Source organism: Calonectris borealis, chromosome 21 (assembly GCF_964195595.1).
Source record: "Calonectris borealis chromosome 21, bCalBor7.hap1.2, whole genome shotgun sequence".
Lineage (NCBI taxonomy): Eukaryota > Metazoa > Chordata > Aves > Procellariiformes > Procellariidae > Calonectris > Calonectris borealis.
This window is the reverse complement of record NC_134332.1, coordinates 7,777,303-7,804,350: the sequence shown is the minus strand read 5'-3', so window position 1 is coordinate 7,804,350 and position 27,048 is coordinate 7,777,303. Positions and strand designations below refer to the sequence as shown.

The window sequence follows — 27,048 nt, the reverse complement described above, 5'->3', positions numbered from 1 at the left end:
CTTTCCTCCCTCGGCTCAGGTGTGGGCAGGGTGGAGTTTGCTACAGCTGTTTCCCTATATAAAGGGCAGATTGAGGCACAAATTGCCCCTAAGGAGGGGATGTGGGAAATGCCAGAGCAGCAGGTGTGGAGCCCTCCTTGTCCTGGGAGAGGTAAGAAAAGCTGCCCCTGCAGTTGACTTCATTTTTTTTGTCTCAAACAGCAGAGTTCAATGTCATGAAGGACTTTGCTTTTTTAGAAGTTTGACTGGAGATCTGACGGGGGACAAGTCCTGGGCTCAGCATGGCTTCTTTGTGTTCCTTGGCTGCTGGTGGGTCTGTGTAGGAGGGCTGGGCTAGCCCCAGCGCTGAGGTGTGTGGGGCAAAGTCATGCTGGGCACATCCACCCCCTCTGCAGTGCTTGTTACCAGCCCCTTCCTGAGCTGAGGATGTAGTTGTGGCTGCCCAGGACAGCAGATCTCCTCCCCTTGGACCATGGCCCTGAGGAGCCCAGGCCATCCTGCTGTGAACACACCTGAGCTCTATGAGTGTCAATGGGATGATGAATACAAAGACTGAAAGCTAATTTGGACTTAAATATTATCTGGTACAATCTGAGATGTAACAGTAGATGTGAGAAGCAGACTACTTAGGAGTAATTAATTATTCTGCTACAATCTTGGAGCTGCACAGTTAAAGCAAGCACAGTTATTACCAGGTGGTATTTTCTTAAGGTGAAACACCCTGTTGGGAGGAGATGGCTTTTAAATGTGTTGGTACCTGTCTGAGCCTCTGCTGTCACCTCTTGGTGACCAGGCTGGGGTTTGGGTGCTGTGACATTGAGTTGGTGTTGGTGGAGTTTGAGTTTGTTCAGCAACTGCTTGCAGCGGCTCAGCCCTGAGGGACACCAGGCACCAGCAGCTCTTCGAGGGTGAGTGTGGAACTGGCTGGGGTCATTTTCAAGCGAAGGCATCGCTCTCCGGTGAGGCCTCTATTTGGCAGAGTGCTTAAAGCAGGCGTTTGGATGCCTTCACACAGCAAGGGCTTTGCTGAAGCAGGCAATGAAGTGAGAAGGACTGATGGATTATGAGATATTATAGACTTGATATCGACTGGGATATGGTTGCATTTAATATATTTGTTCAGAACAGACAGAGAAGGAGACTGTCCTGCTTTCCCTCTGGGGCTGTATGGTGCCAACGCTGCCCTGTTCCCAGTGTGAGTGTTGTTACCTTGAGCGAGATGAGAATTGTGGTGATCAGACCGAGTAAGGTATTGTGCATCTGACACGAAGCAATGAACAGGCTGAGACAGAATCATTCCTCTTATATTTATGACTTATTTGGCTTATCTGCATTAGCATAACTTTTTAAAACCAGAAAGAAAGCCTATTGTCTATGGCTATCGCAGGGTCTAGGGGCTGTGGCGCCCAGCACAGTGCTGCGATCCTCACTGCATGGATGCTCTGGGGAAGGGGACCACGTCTCGCAGGCACTTCTCAATGGGAGGCACTGAACGCCTTTTTGCGAGCGTCACGGTCTGGAAAAGTACTGAGATGAGGCCCAACCTATAACGAAAGGAGCAGATAGACGATTGGTTACAGCGAGCAGCCGGCCAGAGAAAATAGGTTGTAGCACAAACAGGGAAGAGACTGCAGATTAGATGAGGGGTTTTGCCTATTTGGGAGATGTTGCTCCAGCTGCAGTTAAACACTTAACCTGTTTAAAATGAGGACGAGTTTTCTGATTGACTTCAGGAGATTCTTATTGTGCTCCACTAACAAGATCCTGTAGTCTTACTATGGTGTGTTGGTTGTGTGACACTTTCAAATACTGGCATGACTTAAGATGGACCCCGAAATAAATATGACTTGTTTTCCACAACACAGGACTTGCCTGTGGGCTTCACTGAGGGGGCCAGGATGGGCTCGGAGCTCCCAGGGAAGCCCCCATCGGGGTCAGGGACTCGTGCGTGCCCTGACCAACAAACACACGAGCAGCCTCTCCCTTTGAGGTGGGGAGGGGGGTGAACAAATACCCATGACAAATAAACAAAGGGGAAGTCAGCTGGGGGAGAAAGACCCCAGGGCCCTTTGGGGTGAGCGGTGGGGTTTATACACAGCTGCATGCAGCAAACCTATACAGTGGATGCAGAGTTACTGCGATGTGTGAGTGTCTTCATGTACAGAGTGGGTTTGCCATGGCGGGGGCCATGGGCTTTACCTGCCCCAACACAATTCCTTGTGCCATACACCTGCCTTGTGTGGATGTGCCGAGCTGCGTCCCGCTTCCCCCACCCTGCTCAGACTGGCTGGATGTCAGGTTTTGCATATGTAAAAATACACAGCAGTCTTTGCCCTGAAAAGCTTGCTAGTGATCTCATTAATCAAGACAAACAAAGCATATTTAGCTATTCCCCCTCTCTGGAGGAAGGAATTCAGGTACTTAAATATGCATTTGAGTGCCTAACTTCAGACGGTTGTTTCTGGATGTTTTTGTTTCTCACAAGCAGCAGCAGTGACATAGCCCCTCTCTGAGAGGGAAAGGTGGGGGAGGCAGAACCAAGGGCTGCTGAAGAAGGTGGGCAGCCCCTGGGAGCTGGCAAGGACAATCCCCAGCCAGGCCAACTCCAACTTCCCATTAACGATGCAGTTGTTTTTCCCTCAGAGCTGGGATTGTTAGAAAAATCCAGTGCCTGCAGGTAAGGACAGTTGAGCTGCTGTTTTTGAATGTGCCCCTGCCTTCCCCATCCCATGCCTTCCAGTGCTGGGAACTGGGCAGGGGGGAATTTCTGCCTGGGATTGGGTTGAAGCTGCAGGGGAGGAAACAGCAGTTTATTCACTCCAGTCTTGGTACAAAGCTCCCAGGTGAGAAATGTCACACTGAGCCACAACTGGCAGTAATTAAAATTAGCAGAGCCCTTGACAAAGTTGAGGGATGCCAGCTTCTGCCCTCAGCATGAGTAAGTGGGAAGCACCAGGTGTAGGACAGGGGACAAGTGCTATTTTAAAAAATGAGAAACCCTCTCATAATGAGGGACAGTTGAGAAGTATGGGTTAGTCCCAGGCCAGTAATTAGAGTCAAGATAAGGGTGTCCTTGGGTCAAAGGTCTTATTATGACAGAGACTGGTGTTGAGAAGTCAATGCCAGTGATGAATCCTCATCTCTGATTCTGCTAACTCATATTTCAAATGATGAACCCAAAGGTACTTCCTCTAGAGACAGCTGATGATCTTTACCATTACTCTGACGTGATTACGGGCTGTTATGCCAGGATTTTGTCTGAAACGTGGATTTGGAGCATTGGCTGTAGCAGGACAGGAATACAGTTTGTAGGCACAAACTTGGTGGTTTTCCTTGCAGGGTGATGGAGCTGCAAGGGTTTCCAGCTGCTGGTTAGGAGCAATGTTTTGCTGTTGTTCATTGCATTTGTTATTGACAAATGAAAACCTGCAGGACACTTGCAGCTGGGATGTTGTAATGTCAGTGCTTGCTTCAAGGAATTAGAAGGGCAATAAAAAAACCTTATCGCTCCTAAAATTTAAATATGTATTTGGGGGTTATTTTCATTTGGGTTTCTCAGTTATGACAATGTTTGAAATCGAAGGCCTGTAAATGATCGCTTGTCAAGCATTAGTACAACCACATGCATGTGGCAAACAGAAGCAGGTCGGTTAACGGAGGACTATTAAATCACATGTGAGATGCAGAAGGGCTAAGCTGGTACAGAGAAGGCAGAGTATATATCCCAGAGACTGGGATTTCATGGGTGCTGTTGGTGTTGGGCTTGTTGACACTGAGGTGGGTGCTGGGGTGTGTGTGCCATAGCTGCTGGGCACTGTGAGCACCCTTGGGTGGTCAGTAAGATTAGCTTCTGGAGGGAAAGGTAGATGAGTCCCACCGGGAGGGGGAGAAGTTTTAATTGATATAGCTGGATTAAATGGTTATAGGTGGATTGGTGGTGGAAGGTGTTGGGAATGAACTCATGAAGAGGGCTGAAGCAAGCACCAGGGTCTCCTCCTGCCCTGCGAGGATCCACGCTCGGCTGCAGGGAGATGTGGCTGTACCCGCTCCTCTCCCAGCACCTGCCTGGCTCTGCCTGCTCAGAGGCAGCTTCCCAGCCTTGTACGATTTTTCACTTTAACAACGAAGCCACCCCTAGACTCAGCCTAGTTTTTCCATCATCCATTTGATCGAATCCTTTTAGCGGGTGACAAAACACTTTCTTGAGCTCTCTTTACAGGAGACCAATCTCTATTCCTTTTTCAAAACCTCCCTCATTTACAGGAGTCTAACAAATCCTGAGCCTTTTAAGTCCTCTCCTGTTGGTGTTTCCCTCCACCCCCCCCCCAACAGCACAAAACAACAGTGCCAGGTTTGTAGATTTTTTTCAGAGGGGAGAAGGGAATAAAATACACAATACGGAGAGGGGTAGGGTGTACACACTGACGCACGCCGCGCCGAGCATCCCCGTACAGACAAAAACCACGCCTGCGCGCGCGCATCGAGATGCAAATGATTTCCGTGAAGCTATCACTTGTAAAGCTTGACAGAAAATAATGAGAAACACTAAATCTTTTATAAGGTCAACACTCAAGCAGCTGTCAAACAAGAAAAGAATTTAGCGAAAGATCCGCAAAAACTTCCATTGCCTCATTAAATCCAACAGGGCCGGGGCCCGGCGTGGTGAGGAGGCACCGGGGCGCCTCCGTTTTGTGTCAGTAATTTGCGGCGGAGGAAGAGGGAAGACGAAACAGCCAGCGCCGAAGGGGCCTTGGGGGAGGCTGGGGAATCGTTAGTGCGCCAGGAGCGGCCTCGGCTCCTAATTGGAAGCATTGGGCATTATCAACGGAGGATTTGCCTCGGCTCCCTGACAGCTCTCTAGGCCTGGAATGATAGCCCACTTGTCAGTGTAAAAGACCATTAAAAACAAACCATTTTGATTTAATTGGAGGCGGTGCGCTGGGGGCCCAGGTGAGGTGCTTCATCAGCCGATGTTGGCTGCTGGTGCCTTTTTCCCCATGTATTGATGGCTTTTTTTTTCTCCCTTCCCTTTCAAAAACTGTCTAGGAAAGAGAAAGAGGTGCTGAAAGATCCTTCACAGCTGCATTGAGAGCGGCTTTCAATAGGGTTGTCAACAAATGCCATGACAAGTTAGAGAGAGGCAGGTATTTTTAAAACAGACGTTATTCTGTCCAAGATGAGCAGTGCTCGGAGGTGTGTGTTGGATTATTAGGGTTACAAATACTGTGGCTTTTCCTGGCAGTAGCGTGCTTAACTGGTTTAATAAATGGGGTTGATTTTCTCTCCCCACCTTTCTAATTCCAAGAACGCAGGGAAATGCAGGACAAGGGAGTCTGGGCTAAATGATCTTTATTTGCTTCAGACCCAGGAAGGTTTCAAAAAGTGCTCAGCAATTTTTGGCTGCTCTATTTAATGCCCCATGGAGATGTGGGGTTTTTTTTTTGCTTTCTGAAAATAAAGGCCGCAGATGTTTGCTGGAGTTCACTGGTCACTTGGTCTGGGCAATAGTGTGGGTAAAGGAGAATTTACCCACTGGAGCTGTAACCCAGCGTGTGCCCCCCTTGGCAGAAGTCCTGGGATCAGACCAGAACTGGCAGCTTTTGCACTGACCTCAAGTGTTTGAGATTTGAATCCTGACCCTTTTCATGCCAGGCAAGAGTTTTACTTCAAACTAAGTTGTCTGTTGGTAAATAGCATCTCTGCAGAAGGCAGAATAGGTCTGTGAATGAAACCCCAAGTCCATTTAAAAAGCACTTCTGTGGATTTGTGTACAAACCAGTAGGTAACACTGAAAGCAATGGTAAGTGCTCACCTGTAACCCAACCCCCAGTGTGTGGTTTTACTCTACTGCAAGCCATGAGGCTGCAAGCACCCCAAGTTTGTTCCTTCATGGGTGAATATCTCCATAACAGCAATGGACATTGTTTGCCAACAGTTGCTTGTGCTGCCTTTGGACACTAGGGTTTGGATGCAGGTGGAGCCTGCCCTGGAGATGGTCCAGGCTGTAAGGCTGCACAGGGAGGGGTGGTGTTTTCTTGTGTCAATTAGGAGATGTTGAAGAGCAATGAAAATGGCAGAGGGATGATGGGTTACCACGTCTCTGAGGGAGACATGAGGAAGGGCTGAGCATGGCGGAGGGCAGCATTAGGGTGTGATGGAGAGGTTGAATGTCCAGGGCACATGCAAAGGGATACTGAGAAAGGCTGGACCACGGAAATGCTTTGCTGTGATTTGAGCAATTGCATTGCTGGAAGTTTCAGCTGTTAGGCAAAGCAAGAAAACCTGCAGAATCTGCAAGAAAATGTAGTGATGGTGACTGGAACCTGGAGCCTGCATTTTGTCACAAAATGGCTGCAGTGCAGAAGGTGACATCTCTGCTGTGGTCCCAGTGGAGATGTGCAGGGATCGTGCTCAGGGTAGCTGGGTCTCTGCTGCCCATTTGGAACCCTGCGGGGTGTTGTATTTTCTTTTTGCATTGAGCCTCTTGGAGGCTGGTCAGTGCCGAAGGCCACTGATTGTCACTGCTGAGCTGGGACCCACCAATTCCTGGTGGCCATTGAACAGCCATCAGGTGACACTGATTCTTTTTTTTTTGGTCAGCTAAAATCCCAGCTGAAGGGAGGTTTGATCTGGTACCATGGTGACGGAAAGCTCTTGAACTCATTACTTTATTCTTTAAGCACTATTTAGACCCCAGGAGACAAGTTTTATAACACTCCAACTCCATGAAGTCTTGCTGCCCTCAAACCTGGGAGGAGAGATGCTGCATCTGAAAAGCCAGGCCACCATGCGCTGCGCGTATCAAGCCTAGGTTATTTAAGCAGAATCTATGGCTTTTCTGACAAGACAACGGTTGCAAGATTATGAGCTGTGCTTGTCAGTTCAGCTTTTTAGACAAAAATAGAGGTAAGGCATTAAAAAAAAAATGTGGAACATTTTTGTGTGTATGTGTTAAACCTCAACTGTTAATTCTGATGAAGGATCAGGCTGTGAGCAGATATCGGATCCCTGGTGAGAATCAAATTCTGGAGCCCAGAATTTTGCTGCAAAGTTTATACAGTGGGGATTCCTCTAATTACTTTCAGTGGAAATTTACCTGACAGAGCTTTCCCAGGTAACGCAAGGCATATGCGGGAGAGCCGCTCAGCCGTTGACAGAGCCTTTGATTTTGTGCCAGGTTGCAAATTAAGTCTTTTGCCAAGGTACCCGAACACTTGCTCGTCAATTGCTTATCGCTTATTCATATCGCGCATCGAGCGCAGCTCGTTTCATCTGCTCGGGAAGGCAGCACATGTTGACAAAAGTGTTGTCCAAAGTTGCTGCATTTTCTTTCCTCCCCCTGTTTGGTCAAGTAAACAAGACTATTGTTCCTGGAAAGCCACCTTGAATGTCTGTGCAAGTTGGAATTCTCTAATGAGCAAAGGAAAAACCCTGGTGTGTGTCAGTGACATGTGGTGCATGGAGCTGTTTTGACACATGCGGGAATTCTGTCCTACATCACTGCTGCGTGAGGTGTCGCTACCAGAATCCTTCTGGATTGACTTGACAGAGCCCTGGAAATCTATTGTGGAGTGGCCAGTGCTATTGACTTACTGGTTTGGATTGTGAGTATCAAATATTCAGATGGAGGTAGCTGGAGCCTCACCCTGGGCTGGCACAGGCAGGGCTGTGGAGATGCTGTATTTCAGCAGCAACATCCTTTCCAGAGTTTGGTTGATACTGGGGGTGTCATTCTGCCTGGGCCAGCATGATGCTAGTGATGAGTGACACAGGGACAGAACACATCCCATGAGCATGGGGGCAGGAGTATTTATTTATGTACATGCTGGCTGCCTGAGGTACAGTCCGCAGGGAATGTAGTCCCACATCTACAAATAAATGAAGTCTTGGTGCACAGTCCCAGCCACGTTGGCAAAACCTGAGCCCAGGAATCATGTCACTGTAGGCAGAGGTCGTATGCCTTGGGGGGTGACTGAGGAAGAGGAGGGCAGTAGAAGCACGTTGCTGAGGTGAGCTGAACTGCGTGTCGGGATGTGACTGTCTCCCTGTGACCTGTTTGTCTCAGCGGGCTGGAGGGCTCAGGAGACCACATGCCAGGTCGGTCCTCCAGAGCGAGGAGCAATCACCCAGTGTGGGAGAGCCTGTAAATCACCCGGTTAGCTTAATAGTATGGACCATTATTCTAAAGCAGTGGGGCTGAAACCTAAATCCAAATGAAAATATAGTCAGTTTGTCTATACTTTACTGACTGAATGACTGTGTATGTCACGCAGGCCTTGCAATGCAGGGAGCAAGCAGAGGCAATTAGTGGGGAGAGCAAAGCTCCTTTGTTTTCTTCTCTTCCACTTCCTCTGCAAGCTCTAGCATGGTGCCAGGGGATAGTCTTGCAGGGACTGCACGGAAAGTCCAGTTTAAGAGCCAGTAGTGACATCCATGACCAGTTTCTGCAGCTCTCTGTAAGGGGTCAGGATGGGAATAGAAAAATCCTCCTTGTTGATTTTTATGGGTCTAAAGGAACAAAATCCCATCTTCCTGCTGCCCCCTGCCTTGGGTTACAACCATCTTGGTAGCAGGCTGCTCTGCATTGTTCCCCCCAGGCCCAGAGCAGGCCAGACTGAAAGGCATCATGGAGGTGACAGGGAGCAACTGAGCGACTTGAGAACATGTTGCACCCCTGCACCTTGCATCAGCCTCAGGTCACATGGAAAAATAGTCCAAAGTACAGGTGTGGTCAGGGCAATGGAGTCTCTGTATATTCTTGCCCAGAGTTTGAAGTTGTTCCCAGGTCACAAGCATCTTCTGTAATGGCCAGAGCAGCACAATGTCACTGAAGGCTGGTAGGAAATAATGTGCAGATGGGAGTCTGCTAACAAGCCTTCTGTAAAGTGATATTTTTGTGGTTGCTTTTCCTCTCATAGTAGGATGGGGGTGTTACATGGATTAAAGACAGTGTTTTGGTCAACTGCCTACAGTGGTCAGTGCTAACGGCTGTCTTCCCCAGGCCATTAAGTCTTAAAAAAGCTGTAAGGTAGTTATCCATCACCACAGAAGAGCCTGAGAAAGAGGTTTCATGAGGACAGAAACACTGCAAGAACAAGCTCTGTCACCTCTTTGGAGCACTGCTCTGTTGTCACCTTTGGAGGGATTGATGAGTGATTCCTGGAGTCCCTGGGTTTGATTGAAGGGTTAGGGCAGTTTGTCTTTCAAGGCCATTCCACCACCACCACCTATGTTGAACCCAACTTTACAGAGATGGTTAAAGCGCAGTTTGGAGGCTACCAAGTGTCTTTGGGAACCATCAACTTTCTCCTGGTTGTACTGCTTCTAATTGGGTAAACGTTTATGGATGTTCAAGAGAACTTATTTTTTCATGGAGGAAACCATGCACTGAAACTCAACTGAGCAATGAATTTCCTGATCCGAGTTCTAACACAGGCTGTGCCTGTTAGATCTGCAGCTGGAGCAAAGAAAACCTTCCAGGTTAATGTAATAAGAAAGGAGGAGTACAGAAAATCTGCAGAGGCTCTGCAAAATGAGCTGTCCTTCCTCCCCTGGATGCTCCTTCTGGAAAGGACTGGAAGAGGAGAGGAAGCAGAAAGGCAGAGAGAGAAAAGACTCAAAGGTTTGAGAGCTGTGGCTGGGGAAGGAACCCAACCACAGTCATGGATGAGACAAAAGGGAAAGCATGAAGAAAAACACAGGCTGAAAAATGAATGGTGATGGAAAGGTCTGGGGTGAGAGGAGCTCTAAAGAGGAGGCTGGCCCCAGTATCTCGTGTGACTTACACAATCTGTTTAACAGCGATCGGTCATGTTCTTTCCCTGACACTAGCCGCAGCAGCAGCTCTGTGCTGACAGGCAGCAAGGATAAATGATTACTGACATATGCTAATCGGACAGTCTTAGACAGGATGTAAGAGGAATACATCAAGGTGGTGCAAAATACATTTCTTGGTCGAAACTCTCCAACTTGTACAAGTAAATTAGCTTCAGGAAGTCACAAGGCTTCTTTGTTTTTTTAAACTGTGGTTAAAAATCAACAGTGGCAAAAAAAATAACCCAATCAGAGAAAGGGCCAGGGCGGAGGGCTGAGAGGCTCTTTGCAGTGGTATCTATCAATGCCAGATATGATTTTGGCCGTATAAACTCCCTGCAGGGTTTCAGTGCTTTCAGACTTTCTGGTGTCTCCTCTCCATTCCCCTTGCCCAGCTCTTTTCCCTTCCTTCCTAAAATGCCCCCTAGCTCTTCACTTGAAGTTTCCCTGTAATTTACACCACAAGCAAAGCTAATGGAATTCAAACAAGTACCCCGGAGCACAGTAGGATGTGCAGATGAATTCAGGGCGATGTTTGGATCCCATTGCTAGAACAAGAAATCTTCTCCTTGGCTCTTATTTGGATCAATTAAAGCAAGTGTCACACACATCTGTAACCTGGCTAGACCCTTTGCTCAGTCTCAGGGTGAATATTGTCAATAAGGTAGTTTAGAGAGGTATCAAGAGTGCAGACTTTCTGGAAATCTCTAATTCTTGGGGTGAAAATGCTTCTTGAAACGTCTAGTGTGGTTTGAATTAGTTATGGTGAGAGCTGATAAAATGGCAGGCTACAAAAATGCAGGTTTGACTGTCTTGCTCATGTAGGGCAGTTGTGGGAATACCAGCCGAGAACAAAGGCCACCCCAGTACTAACAGGGAGATACAAAAAGATGCTTCTCATCTGGTGAAGCTCATGAAAGTGCACACAAGTATGAAAAGTCATTAAGCCCTTATTTGGCCAACTGCTGCCTCTCTTCCAGGGCTTACGGCTGCAGAAAACATCCCACCCTGAAGTCCAAAAGGGGCTGATGATTGAACACATCCAGCATGGGAACATTTTAGGGTCTGAGTCTCAGGGAGCTCTGAGGCAAGAGCCTCGTGTCTACCTTCATTGTGTGTGCTAAGGATGTTATCAGGGCATGCGAGCAAGGTTAGAAGGTGTCCCTGGGTTCAGTCAAGTGCTCCATACCTTCTCCAAGCTGGGCAGGTGCCAGAAGGACTCATCCTTTGCAGGTAGTGGGAGTTTTCGCAGAAATGTGGTGCGTGTTTCACACACTTTTTTTTTCTGTAACCAAAGGTAAACAAGAAGGGGCTGAAACAGCGGCACAGCTACATACATCAGGTTGGTGTCATGCAATGTGATGGCACTGGGATGAACTAGACTAGAAGTCACTTTGGACTGATGATCACAAGTGGCTGATCTGGGTAGTCTTTCATGTCCATGTAGCTAATACTGATATCTAAAACATACCGATGAGGAAAACATGAGCATCTGCCAGCTTTCAGAGTGTCTGTTTTTTATGGCATCCCAGTGAGATGACCGTTGCCTGCAGGAAGCTGTGTGCTCTGAGCTAGAGCAAAGGCTCATCACTAGCTGGGAAAGCCACTTCCACCACCCCCACCATGGGAGGCTTTCCTGGCTGTCCGGTGTGTGTTGCTCTCCTGATTAGTTGCAGCTTGCAGTGCTTGATAGTCCCAGCACAAGCCAGTGCAGGTATCTGGTGAATGTTCTGGCCACTGTGTGAAACCCAGGGGAATCTGTCTGCTCTGTGGTCTAGGGTGTAGGTTTGTGTTGCTTAACACAGTAATTGGTGGCTGCAGGCTTCAGGAACTTGATGGAGGGAACTTAGTGATTAAAAACATCAGTCATTAATAGATAAGGTAGGGATGCACTTTCCAACATCCTAGGCTTGTGTATTCATAAAGTAGCTGCTAATTAAGAACACTGTATTCTTGCACTTCAACTATAAAGCATAGTTTGTGATGGCAGTAAGCCCATTGAAATTGGTCATTACCATATTAGCTTGACTCTTCTTTGAGCCATTAACTAATAAAACAGTCATTGGCTGCTTTTAAATGTTATTACAATATTGGTACGTTTAACAGCACAGCATTGCACTCTAACAACTGCAGCGGGTGCTGGCATCAACCACACCATGCCAAGATCAGGGCTGGTGATGGTCCTTTGAACACTTGTTGGTTGCTCTATTGTTTTGTCCATTGTCACAGGTAACCTGGGCAGAGCTGCTGCTGTCCAAAGGACAGTCTGCAGGGCTCCTGGCATGAGGATGACATAAATACCAACGATAATTTGAAACCTAATTCTTTGTTACAGGAGGGCCTTTTAGTATTGTGGTGATGCAAAGAGAATCAGAGCCCCCATTTTAATTGATAACAGGAGTTTAGCTGGGCAACCTGTGATTAGAGGCACATTGATGCAGATGGATGCTTAACGATGGCTAGAAAGATGTCTCTGTGGGACAGGTGCCCAAGCCTTTTGAAAGGCCTTGGCCAAAGCACCATGAAGTTTGCTCGGCTCCTGCATATATCTTAAGATGCAAAAATACTTAAAAAAACCAACCAACAACAACAAACACCCCCTCGCCCCCCCCCCCCCAAAAAAAAAAAAACAAACCCAAACCAAAACAAACTCCAAACCTTCCCTTTTGTCTCCAGAACACTTTCAGGCACACACATTGCGACTTGCGCTTCTGGTGTTCACTCCCATAGCATCACCCCACAGGACGTGCTCTGGCTGGAGCCAGGCTCATCTTGGCTGGGAAGCAGCTGACCTTTGTTAGGCTTCACCCAGGCTTCCAGTAGTCAGGGAAGATGGTTTCCCAGCTGAGAGCCCTCCCCATGGCTGGGAGAAGTCCATCCATCGTGGGGTAGGACAGTGGGGGGTTATGCCCGGTAGCAATGCTGTGCGCAGCAAGGGAAAGCACTCCTGGAGTATTACCTTTTTCTTTTCTGTTTGCTGGGCTGCTGTCAGTGCTCTCTGCTGCTCCATCCACAGCTCCTTGTATTTGTGTTGGAGGAGGTCAAAAAAGGGAGTGCAAGGCCTAGAAAACATTGAAAAGACAACAATATAATCTCCAGGGTTAATGCCTCTCTTCACCTCCCCATGCTGATGCCCATCTCTGCTCCTGGAAAGTGTGACTGGTGAGAACATGAATAAACCCTTGCTCTAGGAAAGGTTTTTTCTTCCTCCAGAGAGACTCAAACCCACATTCATTTGCAATTAATACACCACAGCCTGCACATGCTTTTGGTAACCTACATCAGGATTGTGCTAGGGCATTCCTCAGAATGGGCACGACTTATACCTCTGCATGTAGGGCCCATACCACCACCTCTGTTCAAGCCCCAGTGTGCTGGAAGGACCATGGAGCATCACAGGCTGCGGCTCAGCCTTAGGCCCTGCTAGGGCTCCAGAAGAGCATTTCCCAGCTGATACCCAGCGGTGGGTAATGCAAGCACTGAGTGGGGCAATGCCCAGAAGCAGGGAGCTGGGCCTTTGCATTGCCACCCTGGAGCTCAGAGGAGCAGCTCTGGCTCTGACCAGCTGCAGGTAGAACCTGCTGGATCCCCTCCAGACTGACACAGCCATGGCAGCTGGCTGGGAAGAACCACTGGGTGCAAAAGTGTGTTTTGCTAAAATAACATTGCTTTTGCTATTAAAATATCACTACTGTGGTACACCAAAAAGCTGCAAACAAATGCAATGATGGATTGGGTGAGAGGAGTAAGTGCTGTCCTAAGCAATCTGAATAGGGATAAAAATGGACTCAATGCAGATGGTCAGGTGTCTGCAGTGGAAAGGGGAGCTGAACTGCTGAGCCCTGGCCTAGTGCCTCAGCTGCACAGACCAGATGGTTTTGCCCCTTGAAATAGGGTACCAGGGAGCATCCTGGCCAGGAGGGGACAGCAGCAGAGAGGAGCTGCAGATGACCACGATTCTAGAAAAATAGTAAAAATAAAAGGCAGTTGCTTGTTGGCCAGTGTCCTGTTCAGGTGCTTTGAGCTGGCATTAACCTGACCAGCTTGTAGCAGAGCTGCAGCCTGAAATTGTTGAGCTTTGCTCCTTGCAGGTGAGGACACTTTAACTTTATCAGCCATCATGGGAGGCACAACTGGCAGTGGTGGCAGCAGGGTTCTTGCCTTGAGGACAGCGTATCACTTATTGCCGTGGTTGTGCTGCTATTCTTTTCCCCCAGAAACAACACTTGAAGGTGATGGAGGACCTCGACATTAAGTTTTATTGGTCCTTGTCCTTGCACACCTTGCTGGGGAGGGACTTTTGCCATCTCAGCAGCAACCTATGACAGTTTGGAGCCATCAGCCCCAGCTCTGCTCCCACCTGTAGCCCACAGTGCCTTCAGCTGCAGCTCCCATAACAGAAAGGCAGTGCTTTCCCTGTCTGTCCAAACCAACCGCAAGACACTGTGGACTTAGGTTAACTGCTGGGCTGCTTCTGGGCCACCAGCTCCACCAGAAGGTGGTTTTCTGCAGAGAGAGCCCATGTGCCATGGAATGAGCTGGTGCTTTGGTGGCTTTTGGCAGGAGTGGGTCCAAAATCGGTAGCAGGTAGCTTTTAGCAGTCTGGAGAATCTTTGATCACGGAGAGCGCCAGCAGCGCGTATGCAAATAGTAACTCTTCTGTTTCTTGTTCCTTCACCCCTGTGGTGACTTTTATTACTTAATTATTGCACACCACATGCTTCAAAACAGCCTAATCTATGGTCGTGTTTTCTAATGATACTAGATGTGTGATCCAGCGATATACATCCCAAGGGGGCATTCATATCAGAGGAGATATCCTTCTGCAGACCTCCTGTTTCATAGATCACATGCTGCAGGGCTTTTCAAGGCTTTGCTTACAAATCAGCTGTGCTGCTCCAGACCGTTATCTGGAGACACCCCGTGCCAAAGGGGATACCGACGTTTACCCTTTGTCTTCCCCTCTTCCTGCTCCTTCCCTTCCACTTTGGCATTTCACACTGGTCAGAGCCGGGCAAAATATTTACAAAGGATCCAAGATGTGGCAAACCTGTGAGCGAGTGTCTTTTGTCCGGGTGGGTCTCCAGTCTCATTGCGTGGTGTAAATTTTGGTAGTCCTGGTACAAGCACGTGGTGAGCTTTGCACATGGGTTTGTTTCCGTGGCCTGTCCCTTCGCGCTCTGAGGCAGGAGCTTTCCTGGTGTGCAGGAATAGCAGGGAGGGACTCAGGAAAACATTGAGCCTTTGTGTGTAGTGTTTGGTTATTGATTTTTGTGGTAGCTGAATGTGTTTTCACATCTCTATGGAGGTGACTTTTACCATCTCCAGTGGACCAGCCAGTTGATGACTGATTAGTCCACAGCTGGCTTGTAAGTAAATGCTTGAAAGGACACATTTGGGTGGATGCTCTTCAGAGATCCTTCCCTGCCGTGTGATTAATCGCATTTAAGTCCTGATCCAGCAAAGTATAGAATCATGCCTGGAATAATACACGCATGAACTGCCTCTTTGAAATCGATGGGAATGACTCGTGTGCTTAGTTATACACGTAAGCTCTGGTGGGGCTGTAGGACGTGAGGCTTCGTCTGGCTTTTCCTGCCTCCTTTGAGAGAAATACTGAGAAAGTGGGGAAGAGCAGGGGATATCAGGTAACACACTTCTTTGACTAAGGTTACTGGAGAAATTTCAGCAAGGCGGCTTTTTCTTTGTAGGTCAAACGCTGATCTCATCGGAGTGGATGGGGAATTTTGGCCCCAATATCAGTGCCGCTTGGCAGTGTGACAGTATTTCTCATTTGCAGCTAGCCTTTGGGAAAATGTCCTCTCGCCTTAGTGTTACTTAAGGACAGGAATGAACGGCTTGTGTTCTGTTTCCTTTTGTCACCCTGCCCAGATGTCGCTCCTCTGAACTGGGTGGATTTTGCTGTTACCTGCAGATGCTGTAGGGAGAGTGGAGGAAGCATCTGCTGAAAACGCTTACTGCGGATTAAAACCCATCTCATTCAGCAGAACTCAGATCTCCTTGTTTTGGCACAAGCACCCTGCCACAGAAAAGAAAGGCAAAGAAGTTCTGATAGGATGTAACAAATTATTTATAATTGTTGAAAAAAAAAAATCAGCTGCTTCCTTTTATAGTCAAATAGTTGGAGCCACTTCTAATGTTGACATTTGCTAAATATTTTAAAATTTATCTGTGCACATTTTCAAAACTATTATCCCTGAAACAGTTCCTGTCTCTTTAATAGAGTCTCTCTCTAATTTACTTTCAAGAGTCAGGGTACAGACCTATTTTCAACTGAAATGACAAGCACCTGCTAGCTTGGTTATACAATGTGGTATGCTAGTCTGCCAGAAATCGCCTGAAAAAGAAGCTGCAGCCTCCTAATAGGCTATTTTACTGTGAAAACAATGTTTAAAAAGTATAATAAAGTATTAACAATATTAAAATAGAACAGTGTAGGCCTTAAATGAGCTACAAACTAGTTAAATCTATTCTATTCAATATGAGCCTTCAGTGCTTTGCAGCTGATACCTCAGAGCTGGGATTTGTCTAAAATGAAGGCACCAGGGACATGCAAGAGAAATGGTAATTATAATTTGCAAACATTAGGCTGACACGTTTTTGTGTATGTGTGTATAAATTCTGACAGCTGTGATTTGTGCCATGCCAAATAGTGCTCCAACGAGCTGGGAAGGGCTCCCTTTCTGGCAGACCATCCTCAGAGCAGCAGCTCATTAAAACTTTGGAGAAGGAGAAGTTGCCGAAAACAGGAAGGCGTCAGAACCATCTGAGGGACTTTCGGTACACGCTTGTTGAAAGGTGTTTGAGAAGAGAGCCTTGGGTCTGACAAACTGGAATTTTAGTACGCCTCTCCGTTCACAGTGGGGCAAAATAATTGGTCATCAGTGACTACTAATTTGGTTTAGTAGCCAGAGGCATTTTTTTTCTTCCCAGAAAATCAATGACAGTGCTGAGGTCTGTTCAATGTGATTCAGCTCAAGACGGGTCCTCATTTAGCTCTTGATGCTTCTTCCACTGGAGACAGCTATTTTGTTAAAATGAAATTAAAATCTATCTATAATACTTGGCTCAGGGAGCGGCACCCATCAATGCCATGCTGCTCTTGAGGTTTTAAGGCTGTCAGTCTCCTCTCAAACTTATTTTCAAAGGTTTATATATCAGCTGAAAAAGAGCTATTTGGCAAGAGTGGATAAAAAGGACTTTTCTCAAGAAGGGGTTTGTACCAGCTTAAAAGGTGCAATCAATTTGATCGGTAAGTTGTGTTGTAAAAGGGTAAAAATCTGACTTGTGATTGCCTCTTTCTTGTATTATTCAAAAGCATAGGGGCTTGTAAATATTTTAGTGCAAACTTTAGCCCTTGGATTTTTCTGGGTAGCTCTCCGGCCAGCGCAGATGGAGCTCTCCAGCTCTCCTGCAGCACTCTTCCCGCTGCTGGTCAGGACGGGCTCCGGTGGGGAGCGGAGCAAGGGAGCAGAGGACACGTGCACAGGCATCGACTCCCTGGCAGCTGTGCAGCTGTTTGGGCTGCGCCAAAAACACTGCTCTAATTTCAATGGCAGCTTAGTGGCAGCAGGATCTGGCCCTGCATGGGTGCTTATGCAACAGATAAATCATATAATTGAATTTTTTTTTACAGATGTGATATTAAAACTGTGTTGCAACACCACTGCCTATCCTGAAACTTTAACCTTTTCTTTTCAGGGGGGTTTAGTCATAGAATCACAGAACCATTTAGGTTGGAAAAGACCTTTAAGATCATAGAGTCCAACAAAGTCCTTGGTGGCATCCTTCCATCTAAGATGATCTGCTTTTGCTGCACAGCCAGGATCTGTCTTTGGGGTCTTCAGTCCATGGGGGAGCAGCCGTAGGGGGCACCACCTTTGTATTCCTTTCTTGTGTACTTCACGATGGGAAGGATTTGTCCTGTGGTAGTAGTGTCCATACAGAGAGCTTCCGCTAGCTTGTGGCTGGGACAGCCAAACCAGCTCCCACCACCTCAGGTTGGGTTCTTATTGGGAACCAGTTTGGTTTCCAGCATGTCTGGAGCACGGGGCTCCTTGGTGCAGCCAGCACAGATTATCTTCAGCAAACAAAACACAAGCTGGGGTCTGTGACTCTGCTCGGGGCCTTGGGGTACTGCCAATGCAGGCAGCAGTAAGGCATTAATGCTCAGGTCCCTCTGCCCTGAAAGGGGGCTGATAGCATAGGAAAACTCTGATTACAGCTCCCTTGTACTGCTATATTGTCTCCCTTCCTCCCTTGTTACTGATGGGCTGGAGCTAGCAATCTATCTACCATTAATTTGTCTCTGTGTAGCCCAGCAGGAATCTGGGGCATGATTACAGCTCTGGCCCTTGTGCGAGATGCCCCGGCATCCCCCTGCAAACTGCCTGGCTCTGCCTTGCCTTAATTGTTCCCCTTTGGCCAGTGGACCTGTCTCTTCTAACAAGGGCAGCGAGGAGGGCCGAGGTAATTGAAGCACTTAGCCACAGTCCCAAGCATTGCCTCCTGCAGCTAATTAGGAAAGAGGGCCGCTGGGCTCTTCGTTATTTCTTTTAATTGTTTGTGGGTTTTGCATAACAGTGAATGGCAGAAGAGGGATGTGCAGTTAGTGGTGAATTCTGGACTTTGAAATTTGTATAAAAGGTCACTTACAATTTGTTAATGCTTTCACAAGAGTGAATTCAATTAGCGGCTCCGGCAGTCCCTGCACACACGCGTGCGGGTGTGTTTGTAAGGAGAGGGAGAGATGGCAAAACAAGCAGGGCGTGAATGTAAAGGCTCTTCATTTTCCTAAGAAGCTTGTGGACTATACAGTAAAGTTATAGGCCCCTTTCAGCTTTATGGTCCTCTAAACAGGTCCTGGCAATAAACCCATGGAGAGGCCTGAAAGATCATTTTTAAATGATCTCCACTTGTCCTCACTTTCCATTAACCATTGAAGAAAATAACAAGAGAAAAATCAGTAGAAAACACTCAGGGACCAATTTTTTTTTGCAGTCTTTGGGCTGGCAAAACTCTTAGTTGAAATAGGGGGTCTTTCACCCACATGGCAGCTGCAGGATCTGTGCTGTTGAAGCACTGATTAGTCTGAATTTCTGAAGCTTCTTTACAATCCTTGTGATTTGGATGAGGAAATAACAATATAAATTATTTCACTGTGGGCAGCCAATGAGGCAGTGGCTTCTTCTAAGTGTTAGAGGATCTGTTATTTTGCTCAGAGGGCTCGTATGTATAGAACAGTAAAAAGAATAAAATCCATTGTAAACATGCACTTTAAAAGATTTATCAGATGCTCATAGCTGTACTTAGGAGTACACATGGTTACAAGAGCACCAATTTGCTTTACTATTCCCTCCCAGGCCCAGTGAGATGTGTACTTGTAACGGTCCTAAATGCACACATGGAAACATGTGTCTTGCAGTGAAGATACCAAGCCAGCTCTTACCCGTTAAATACCTAGCTTCACAAGCTGGCATTTGTGCATTAGCATTGATTTTGGGGTTTGAGGTACCCTTTGGCTGACTTAATTGAAGATTATTTAGATTTGTTTTCAACACATTTGTCTACTGACTGGAAATCTGCTGTTACCCTCCGAGAAACTCAGGTGGGACGTGATTATGGGACAGAGCCTGGAGGTCTCAATCCATGGCTGAGAGTGAACAGTGCTCAGTCTGCAGCATCAACAAATGCAAAACATCCTGATGAGTAAAAAAACCAAGAAAAAAAACCACAAACAAAACAAATCAAAGAGCAAGGTCTTCCCCTTGACCTCCATCCGATGCTTGAATCTCTCTGGCTGGGTGGGAACATTACTTCATTTGAAAGGAAAAGATGTCAATGAGGGCTGAAAAGCTTTGCTTTCACAAAAAGGATTCTGTGGTTATTTCCCCCGCCCCAGGTTTTCATTGACTGCAAAAGCAGAAGTTTGCAAGGGAAAAAGTCCACTTCTGGCAAGAAGTAGTTTAGACAGTAAAAGCTTTGGTAGAAATTTTTTGGCCAGCTGTAATCAATGGAGATAAACCCACAGACAACGGCCAGTCTGTGTGAGAGAATAAATTACTTTCCTATTCAGTGTAATGCAATTGGTAATAAGGGATCTAAATCTCTATTCTTTACATCTTTTTTTTTTTTTCCCAACTCTGTGGCTGATGTGCAGGACCCAAACCTTATGCAAACCATGACTTGGCTGTTTATTTTCTCTTAATCCGGAAGCCTGAAGTAGTCAAACCGTTATATTGCACTAAATAACTACACTGAAGGAGAACCAGTATCTTCATGGTGCACTCAGGACTTTCTGAAGGGGTAACAGGTCTTTCTGCCCAAGCAGATGCTGCAGCCACCCAGGCACAAGGCAGCATGATCCAGGCAGATGCGGCTGGGAGCTCTGCGGTAGCTAATGTTCACACAGCGATGCGAGCATGTACCCAGCTTGGAATGTCTCCAGTAGAAGAAAATGATTCTTGAAATAGAAATTCTTATCTTAGCAACGTGAGAATGGTGGCAGAGACACAAAGTGCCTTTCGCTGTGAAACTGGATAGGATATGCAATTATCTGAACTGATGAGAGTCCTATATTTTTTAACTTGGTTGCATTTTTCTGGTGCCTTCAGCCTGACAGTGGTTCCAGTCACTATGTTATGTTTTTATAATTTGTTTTGTCAGTGCTCAGATATTTTTTCTGAAACTTTTGTTTGCCCCAATCTTTTGGATTTTTGTGGTTTTACACTCTCTTTACTTGTTTGGTTTCCAGTGATCGTGAATCAGATGTGGGCTTGCTGTAATATTCATCTTTCTTGCCTGTCCAGCTTTTCCTGGTGGGTTCTTTCCAGAAACGCCGTCTGCTCTTAGTATTGTTGCTTTGACATCTTTGCAGCTGATTAGCTTTTTTTCCCAGGGCCATATATTAATGACCTGAAATGTTCTTTGTGTCTCAAAAATGAACCTACCAATGCACTCTTTGTGTCAAAGAGGTGCTGGAAATATCTAAGCACCTTTTAGGCAGCTTTCTAAACTTTCTTCTGGCTGTGTGCAAACATCATGGACACTTTGGTTGGAAACGCCACTTGCAAAGCAAAAGCATGAGCATTGAAACCTCCCTTCTTGGGGGAAGGTGAAAGCTAAGGACAGAGCCGTCGGTTAAGCCAGGAAGCTGCAGGGATAGCCAAGGTAACAGCTGAGCTGCTAAAGGCCAGTGAGACAATTGTCAACAGAGCATTAGGACAATTGCAAATGATACAAAGAAAAGAGGTACTGGATAACTGATGCCCTTGGCCAATTGTAACAATTTGAAGAAGAGAGATTGCAGTGACCAAATGTTTTAGAGGGGTGCATTTGCTACAGGAACATGGTGAAAGCAGCTGCCAAAGGATTAAGACCAATTTTAGAGAATGGGAGGTAGAATGGTAGAAGGAGATGAAGTTAGAAGGAAAACGGGATGTAAAATTCAGGAAAGGGACGGTTGAAGCGAAGGCAGACGGTAGGGGGGACCTGGCAGGAGACATGGGGATGACAGAGTGCCAGGGAAATCCTGCCAGCACACCCAAGGTCAGCCCAACGTACAGGCCAATTGCCAAGTGGATGGCAGCACGTTGGAGGCAGGGTTATGGCCATGCAGGGTTTGAAGGGGGTACAGGTGTAGGATGGCAGAGAATGGCACGGCTGTGTGGTCCTTGTGTTCAGGAATATGTTCTGGGACATAGTATGCAGAATTAGGAAACTTGCACTACCAAGAGGCAAATGAAATCTTTTCTCTAAAAGCAGCCCTGGAAATGCTGGACAGTGTGTTCATGCTGAAGATGCACGCTGCGCTGCTAGCTCCTGGGGAGAAAACTTGTGCTTGGGGTACCAACTCTGTGCTGGTGTGTTTTGGCTTCAAACTCCTTGTGTGACCTTGTGCAAATCAATATAATCTAAAATTTAGCTGTAGGCAGCATCCATATCTTTGTGCATACTTCTAGTTCCAAAAATGACGGTTTGATGTCTGCTAACTTCAGTTCACAGTGAATTTCAATTCAGAAAAGGTGGTTAGGAGGATAAATGTGGGTCTGGACAGCTATTGGGGTTTCCAAATGCATCTTGAATACCAAGCTGTATTGACACCAGTGAAGATCCTGGAGGTCTTCACAGACCCTCTAGATCTCCAGTATGATCAAAACCCAGCCCACTCAGTGCCCTGCATCCTCCCTCTTGTAAAACAAGGTCATTACACAAAGACTATGGGGACTGAATACATCTGCTAGTAGCACTGTATTGTGTGGTTATTTTAAATGAAGAGACCTAGGACTTGGGTCCAGGAAGACAGCAACCCTAATCCGCACACATCTTACAGCTATGTAGTGTCATGCATGGAGCACGTGGATGGGATGGGTTTAGCTCTTGGAGGGGAGGTATTGCCAATGACTGGCATCTTCCTTGAAAGAAGACCTGTAGACCTGTTTGCGGTGGGGCTGAGGGCTGGGGCAGGTAAAGCTGAGTGTGCATGCATTGTAGCGTGGTCGTTACCCCAGCCTGCGCTCAGTGGACACGCGCTCTCTTGCAAATTGTGGCTTGCACAAGGCAGCTCTGGTAGAGATCAGAAGCCGGAGCGTGAACTGGGGGAGCCTGACTGGAGGATGCCCCACGGGGGAGACTGGGACCCTACCACATCCTCGTTACCGCTGACCTTGGCATGAGCACTGCCTGCTGATGGATCGGCTATGGAGCTGGACAAGACCCTGGGGAACCACTGTATTATCTATTATCGTCCCATCAGTGCCTCCCCTGACCCCTCCCAGCTCTGAATGCCACAGGCATCAGGGAGGGAATAAATCTCTGTCTGATACTGAGAGAGAGAAGGGAGCGAGAGCAGGAAAAAGGAGAGATGAAAAATGTCCTTTTTATGACTCTCACAACAAAGCTGGCCACATGATTCGTAGCAAACATTTCTCTGGGAAAAGGGAGGGAGAGAACGGGGGGAATCAGCAAAAAAGCAGAGCTGCTTCTCTCCCCTGGAAGATACCCATGGGGAATTAATAGAGGGGTATGGGGTGACCTTTGAAGGTAAATATTGCAGGAAAGGAAAGAGGCCTCAAAGCTTCAGAAAGCTCACGCCAGTGTCTGACGCTGCCTTGTGAAATGCTGCATGCAGCACATGTCCACCATGCACGGAAAGCAGAGGCATAAGTGATCTGCTGTGCTAGAGGGAGCAGCAGGGCCAGGGTGTGATTAATAAGGCACTAATAGCAACCGCAGCATTTGTGTTCATTTCTATTTGGGATGATCCAGGAGAGCTCGTATTTGTAAGCCTGGGGGGAACTCCTGACCTTGGTGTCTTTAGGAGACAGAAGCTTTTAGCAGTGCAGTCCAGGGCCTGAGAAGGGGCTGGAGATACATTGCCAGGGCTTGAGAAGCCCCCTGCACATTACCCACTGACAGCTGCAAGATCACAAACATGTTCCTGTGACAGCTGCTGAGTTTTTTGGGCTTATAACTGCCTGTGCTGCTGTTGCCAGGGAGGCAGCCCAGCCCTGAGGCTGTGTGCTGGCACTAGCTGCAGTTCCAGTTGTGCAGAAGAGCTGCAACAGGGTTGAGGGTGCAGATTGGGAGGGTTTGCATTGGCGCTCTGGGGATTGTCCCAGAGCATTGCCATCATCAGACAGGGTGGCTGCAGCAACTTCCAGTGCGACAGGAAGGCACTTGTGCTCTCTGGCCTTCTCAGCTGTACTGTCTGTGCTGTGCCTTGGGCTAGGCAATGACATGCAGGCTGTGTTCTTGTTGAAAAACTTCACCTGAGATGTTTATTAAAGTAGACATTTCTAAAAGCAAGCAAGTGCTTGGAGTCATGGAAAGACGGTAAACGGCTGTTCTTTTCTGCCCCCAGACAAGCATGTATCTTGGTTGCAAGTGCCTTCCCAATTAGCAGCACTAAGAACGCAGTTGTACAGGGCTTAGAGTCCGAAAGCAGAAGCAACCTGAATCCATTGACAACCAAGTCATTTTAAACAGGGGAGGTCTTGCTGAACCTGGTCAGCTGTTACTAGGGTCAGGCTTGGGCTGGGGAGTGCTCATCAAGGCTGGTATCTTTAACGTGCCAGTCATGGAAAAGTGTGTTAAATTCCCACTTTTACCAAAATGGCTGTAACAACTCCTTGGTAATCCCAGTAATTTGATTTTGTCTATAACGTGCTTTTAAAGTAAAGGGATAAATACAATCAGTCTGCATAAAAGGTAGCTATTAAGGAGCAGGCAAGTTGTACAATAATAACTTTAAATTAAAAGCCCTTTCCCACTACTTCTGCTGTTGTGGGGTCTGCAGATTTTCCTTAAAACTTTTGAAACGTGCCTAGACTTCTTACAAGCAGCCATTTAACCTCCGTTTATGAAGAAATAAAGCAAAATTGATGTTGATTTTTGTCTACATTGGGGGATACTTTTGCAACATAAAAGCCCTTTTGCCTGCAATTTGCAGAGCAGCCCTGTCACATTGGTGAGGGCTGATACTGATAAAGATAAAGCTTTATAGCTGGGGCATTTGCAGCTAACAGCAAGCTAATGCTACATTTTCATTTTGATGCAATTAATGTTAATGTCTGCTACGAAAATTGTCATTAAATACCATTTTAAAATCCATTCAATTTGCATATGCAAAGCCCATTTACTATCATGTAAAATACACAGTGCCGTTCATCATGTCTTTTCTCTAGAATTTGTAGCTGTTATTTTTCTGGTAGTGATTATTATCCGGCTCTTAAAATGAAACCTAATGTCTGGTCCAGACCTGCACAGAGCAAGAAAACCCTCCGCGCTCCAGCAGCAGCAGAGCTTCTTCGGAGCCCCTTTCAGAGGCTTTGAGCACTTGTTTGTGTTAGACTCGCACTGGCTTTTCTGGACTGCCATGCCCTCCAGCCTCCCTCGTGCTCCCGTGGAGGACAGGCAGCAGAAGGACCTAGGAGTCAGTCTAAGCAAGGTGCCGATGTTCTCCCCTGCAGACTCCCTCTTGCACAATTGCCCTTGAGAAATCAGCACAGCAGGCAGTTGGGAGCTGGTACATGAGGGGGATGTTAAATGTGTCACTTCTAAATGCTGTACCTATTTGAACCTCAGGCGGGGCTCACGTATGCTGGATGCTTTATAAAAATCATTTGGAAGGTGCTGCAATGCAAAAGACCTAACTCAGTGTGAAGCCTTAAACATCCTGCTCCACTGCAAGGGATGAACAGGTAGGCTTATGCCCTTCTAGAGGGGTTGCTGGGGGAGCAGCAGGTACCGGCTTCCCTCCAGCCCTTGGGAGGGAACCCAAGAAAGCAGAGAGCGCAGTGAAAAGCTTCTTTGCCTCCATCCTGCTGCACTACCAGTTTCTGCCCAATGCAGGGAGATGAACTAACAAGTGGGTGAGGGTGAGATAAAGAACTTGAACTGATTGTTACTGCACCAGTGCAAACAGGTAGAAATGCTGTGGCTCTAATTTTCTGACCCTGGGAGGCCATTATTCTGGCTTACAACTCTTCATGTTCCTTTAAGTTAAAGGATTGGCATTGAACATATTTTTCAGAGGTTCCGAGCCCTTAGTGCCAGAGGTGAAATGGCGATGTGTTGTGGCATGTAGATTAGATTTAGGTAGTTGATTATCTGACACACAGGTGCAATCAGACATGGAAGTGATGCTGTGACTCAATTGCAGCATGTCCAGGTTCAGGAGACTTCTGTTTTGGGGACTCTGCTAGCTGAGATATGGGGGAGATGCAGATGTTGAGGATAGGAAGAGATAATCCCTTTCTGAGAAGGGCCCCAAGCCTTCCCCCTTACCGTGCTGTGATGCCGTAAGTCAAGTCTGCAGGTACTTTAGGAGGACTTCTCTTGAAGCGACTGTATTCGTCATCTTTGCACCGAATGTCTTTGGCCTTGTAGTACAAATTAAATTCATGGGCTGTGGTATAACCAGCCTTCAGAGCACCACGGTTCATGGTGATGAAGTCTCGGGGCATCTTCTGAACTGAAGCAGTCCTGGGCTTTACCGTGTTCCAGTGGCCTATTGCTGGAAATAGGAAGGAAACACGAAAGGCAACGAGAAAAAGATCAGGCATCTCGGGTAACTCCTATTTGGGAAGGCAGGCTCATGTTTGTGCACCGTGCACAAGGGTCTTATGTGGCTTGCATGCATTTTGCCATGATTTCACCGTGGAGTGAACTTCGTATCCTATCCCACTGCATTTCATATCGGGACATCTCCCTTCTGAATTGATTGTTTTCTCACCTTCTACCCTGGCTTGCTCAGCAAGTCTGATTTCACAGGGGAATTGTCCCTGAGCGCAAAGTAGGAGCTCTCTCAAGTTATGAAAGTGGCCACAGGTATCACACTTTGCAGGTGCCGTACCCCTTTCTGCTTGGGCTTTGTGTGATCCTATAAAAGTTTCCAATATGATAGAGAAAACTTTACTAGTCACCAAGCAATTTGGATGATACTAATGAAAGTGGGTGAATGTTGGAGTTCTTCACCTCCAGCTTGATAAGAAGTATTGAAGAGCGCTGCGAACGGGAGGAGAGTCCCTACTATAGCATTAGGATTTTGTTGCAAGTCTGTATTTTAGTGGTGTTGTCATACCTTCAGGGACTCCTCCATCTGTCCTGTGGATGTACAGTCCGTATGAAAAATCAAAGCCTGGCAGGGTGTAGCAGTTTCTCTGGGGTTTCCCCAGCTCTGCCTAAGGAAGAGTAAAGTTAAAGGAGAAGCGTAAAGACCTTTCTTGGTAAGTTAAAGCCCCTGAAAATAACAGAATGTGGCCACTAGTACTAGGAATGGCTCTGGCTCCACTTGGCATGGGTTTGAATCCCACTGTCTGGACACAAGTGAGTGTGACAGTGCAAAAGGAGAACTCACAGCCATGAGGAATGCTGAATTTCACACAAATTTTTACCTGAGTCATAAAGTGACCTAGCCTTGCTGGATATAGGGATCCTGACTCAATATATTATGGACTTGAGGTCTCCTTGTTTGGTTAATTTCTCCTTTGCCTGGGATGCCCAGCCATGGTGTCTGCTGGGGAGACTCTGCAGCTGGTCTTAACTTTCCTTTGAGTTATTGAATTCCCAACTTATGCACCCTCCTACAAAACTGGCACAAACTTCCCCAAGCACAATCATGTCACCACTCCTGCCTGGGAATAATCAAGATGCAAAGCATGTTGCAGGGGGAGGATAAGGGGGATGAAGAGTTTGGGGTTTATAGCACAGAAA

At 47.0% G+C, this 27,048-nt stretch overlaps 1 protein-coding gene across 1 annotated transcript in view; it reads right to left on the bottom strand.

The window, feature by feature from the left end:
• Nucleotides 1-1,284: 1,284 nt before the first annotated feature.
• The window catches only part of CFAP77 (cilia and flagella associated protein 77), a 62,002-nt gene continuing 36,238 nt past the window's right edge, over nt 1,285-27,048 (bottom strand). The window contains exons 2-6 of the mRNA XM_075170607.1: nt 26,417-26,516; nt 25,621-25,849; nt 12,773-12,875; nt 11,003-11,098; nt 1,285-1,544 (exon numbers count right to left, since the gene is read on the bottom strand). Coding sequence (XP_075026708.1) covers nt 1,476-1,544; nt 11,003-11,098; nt 12,773-12,875; nt 25,621-25,849; nt 26,417-26,516 — 597 coding nt within the window. The 3' untranslated portion in view covers nt 1,285-1,475. The remainder of the gene's footprint in view (nt 1,545-11,002; nt 11,099-12,772; nt 12,876-25,620; nt 25,850-26,416; nt 26,517-27,048) is intronic.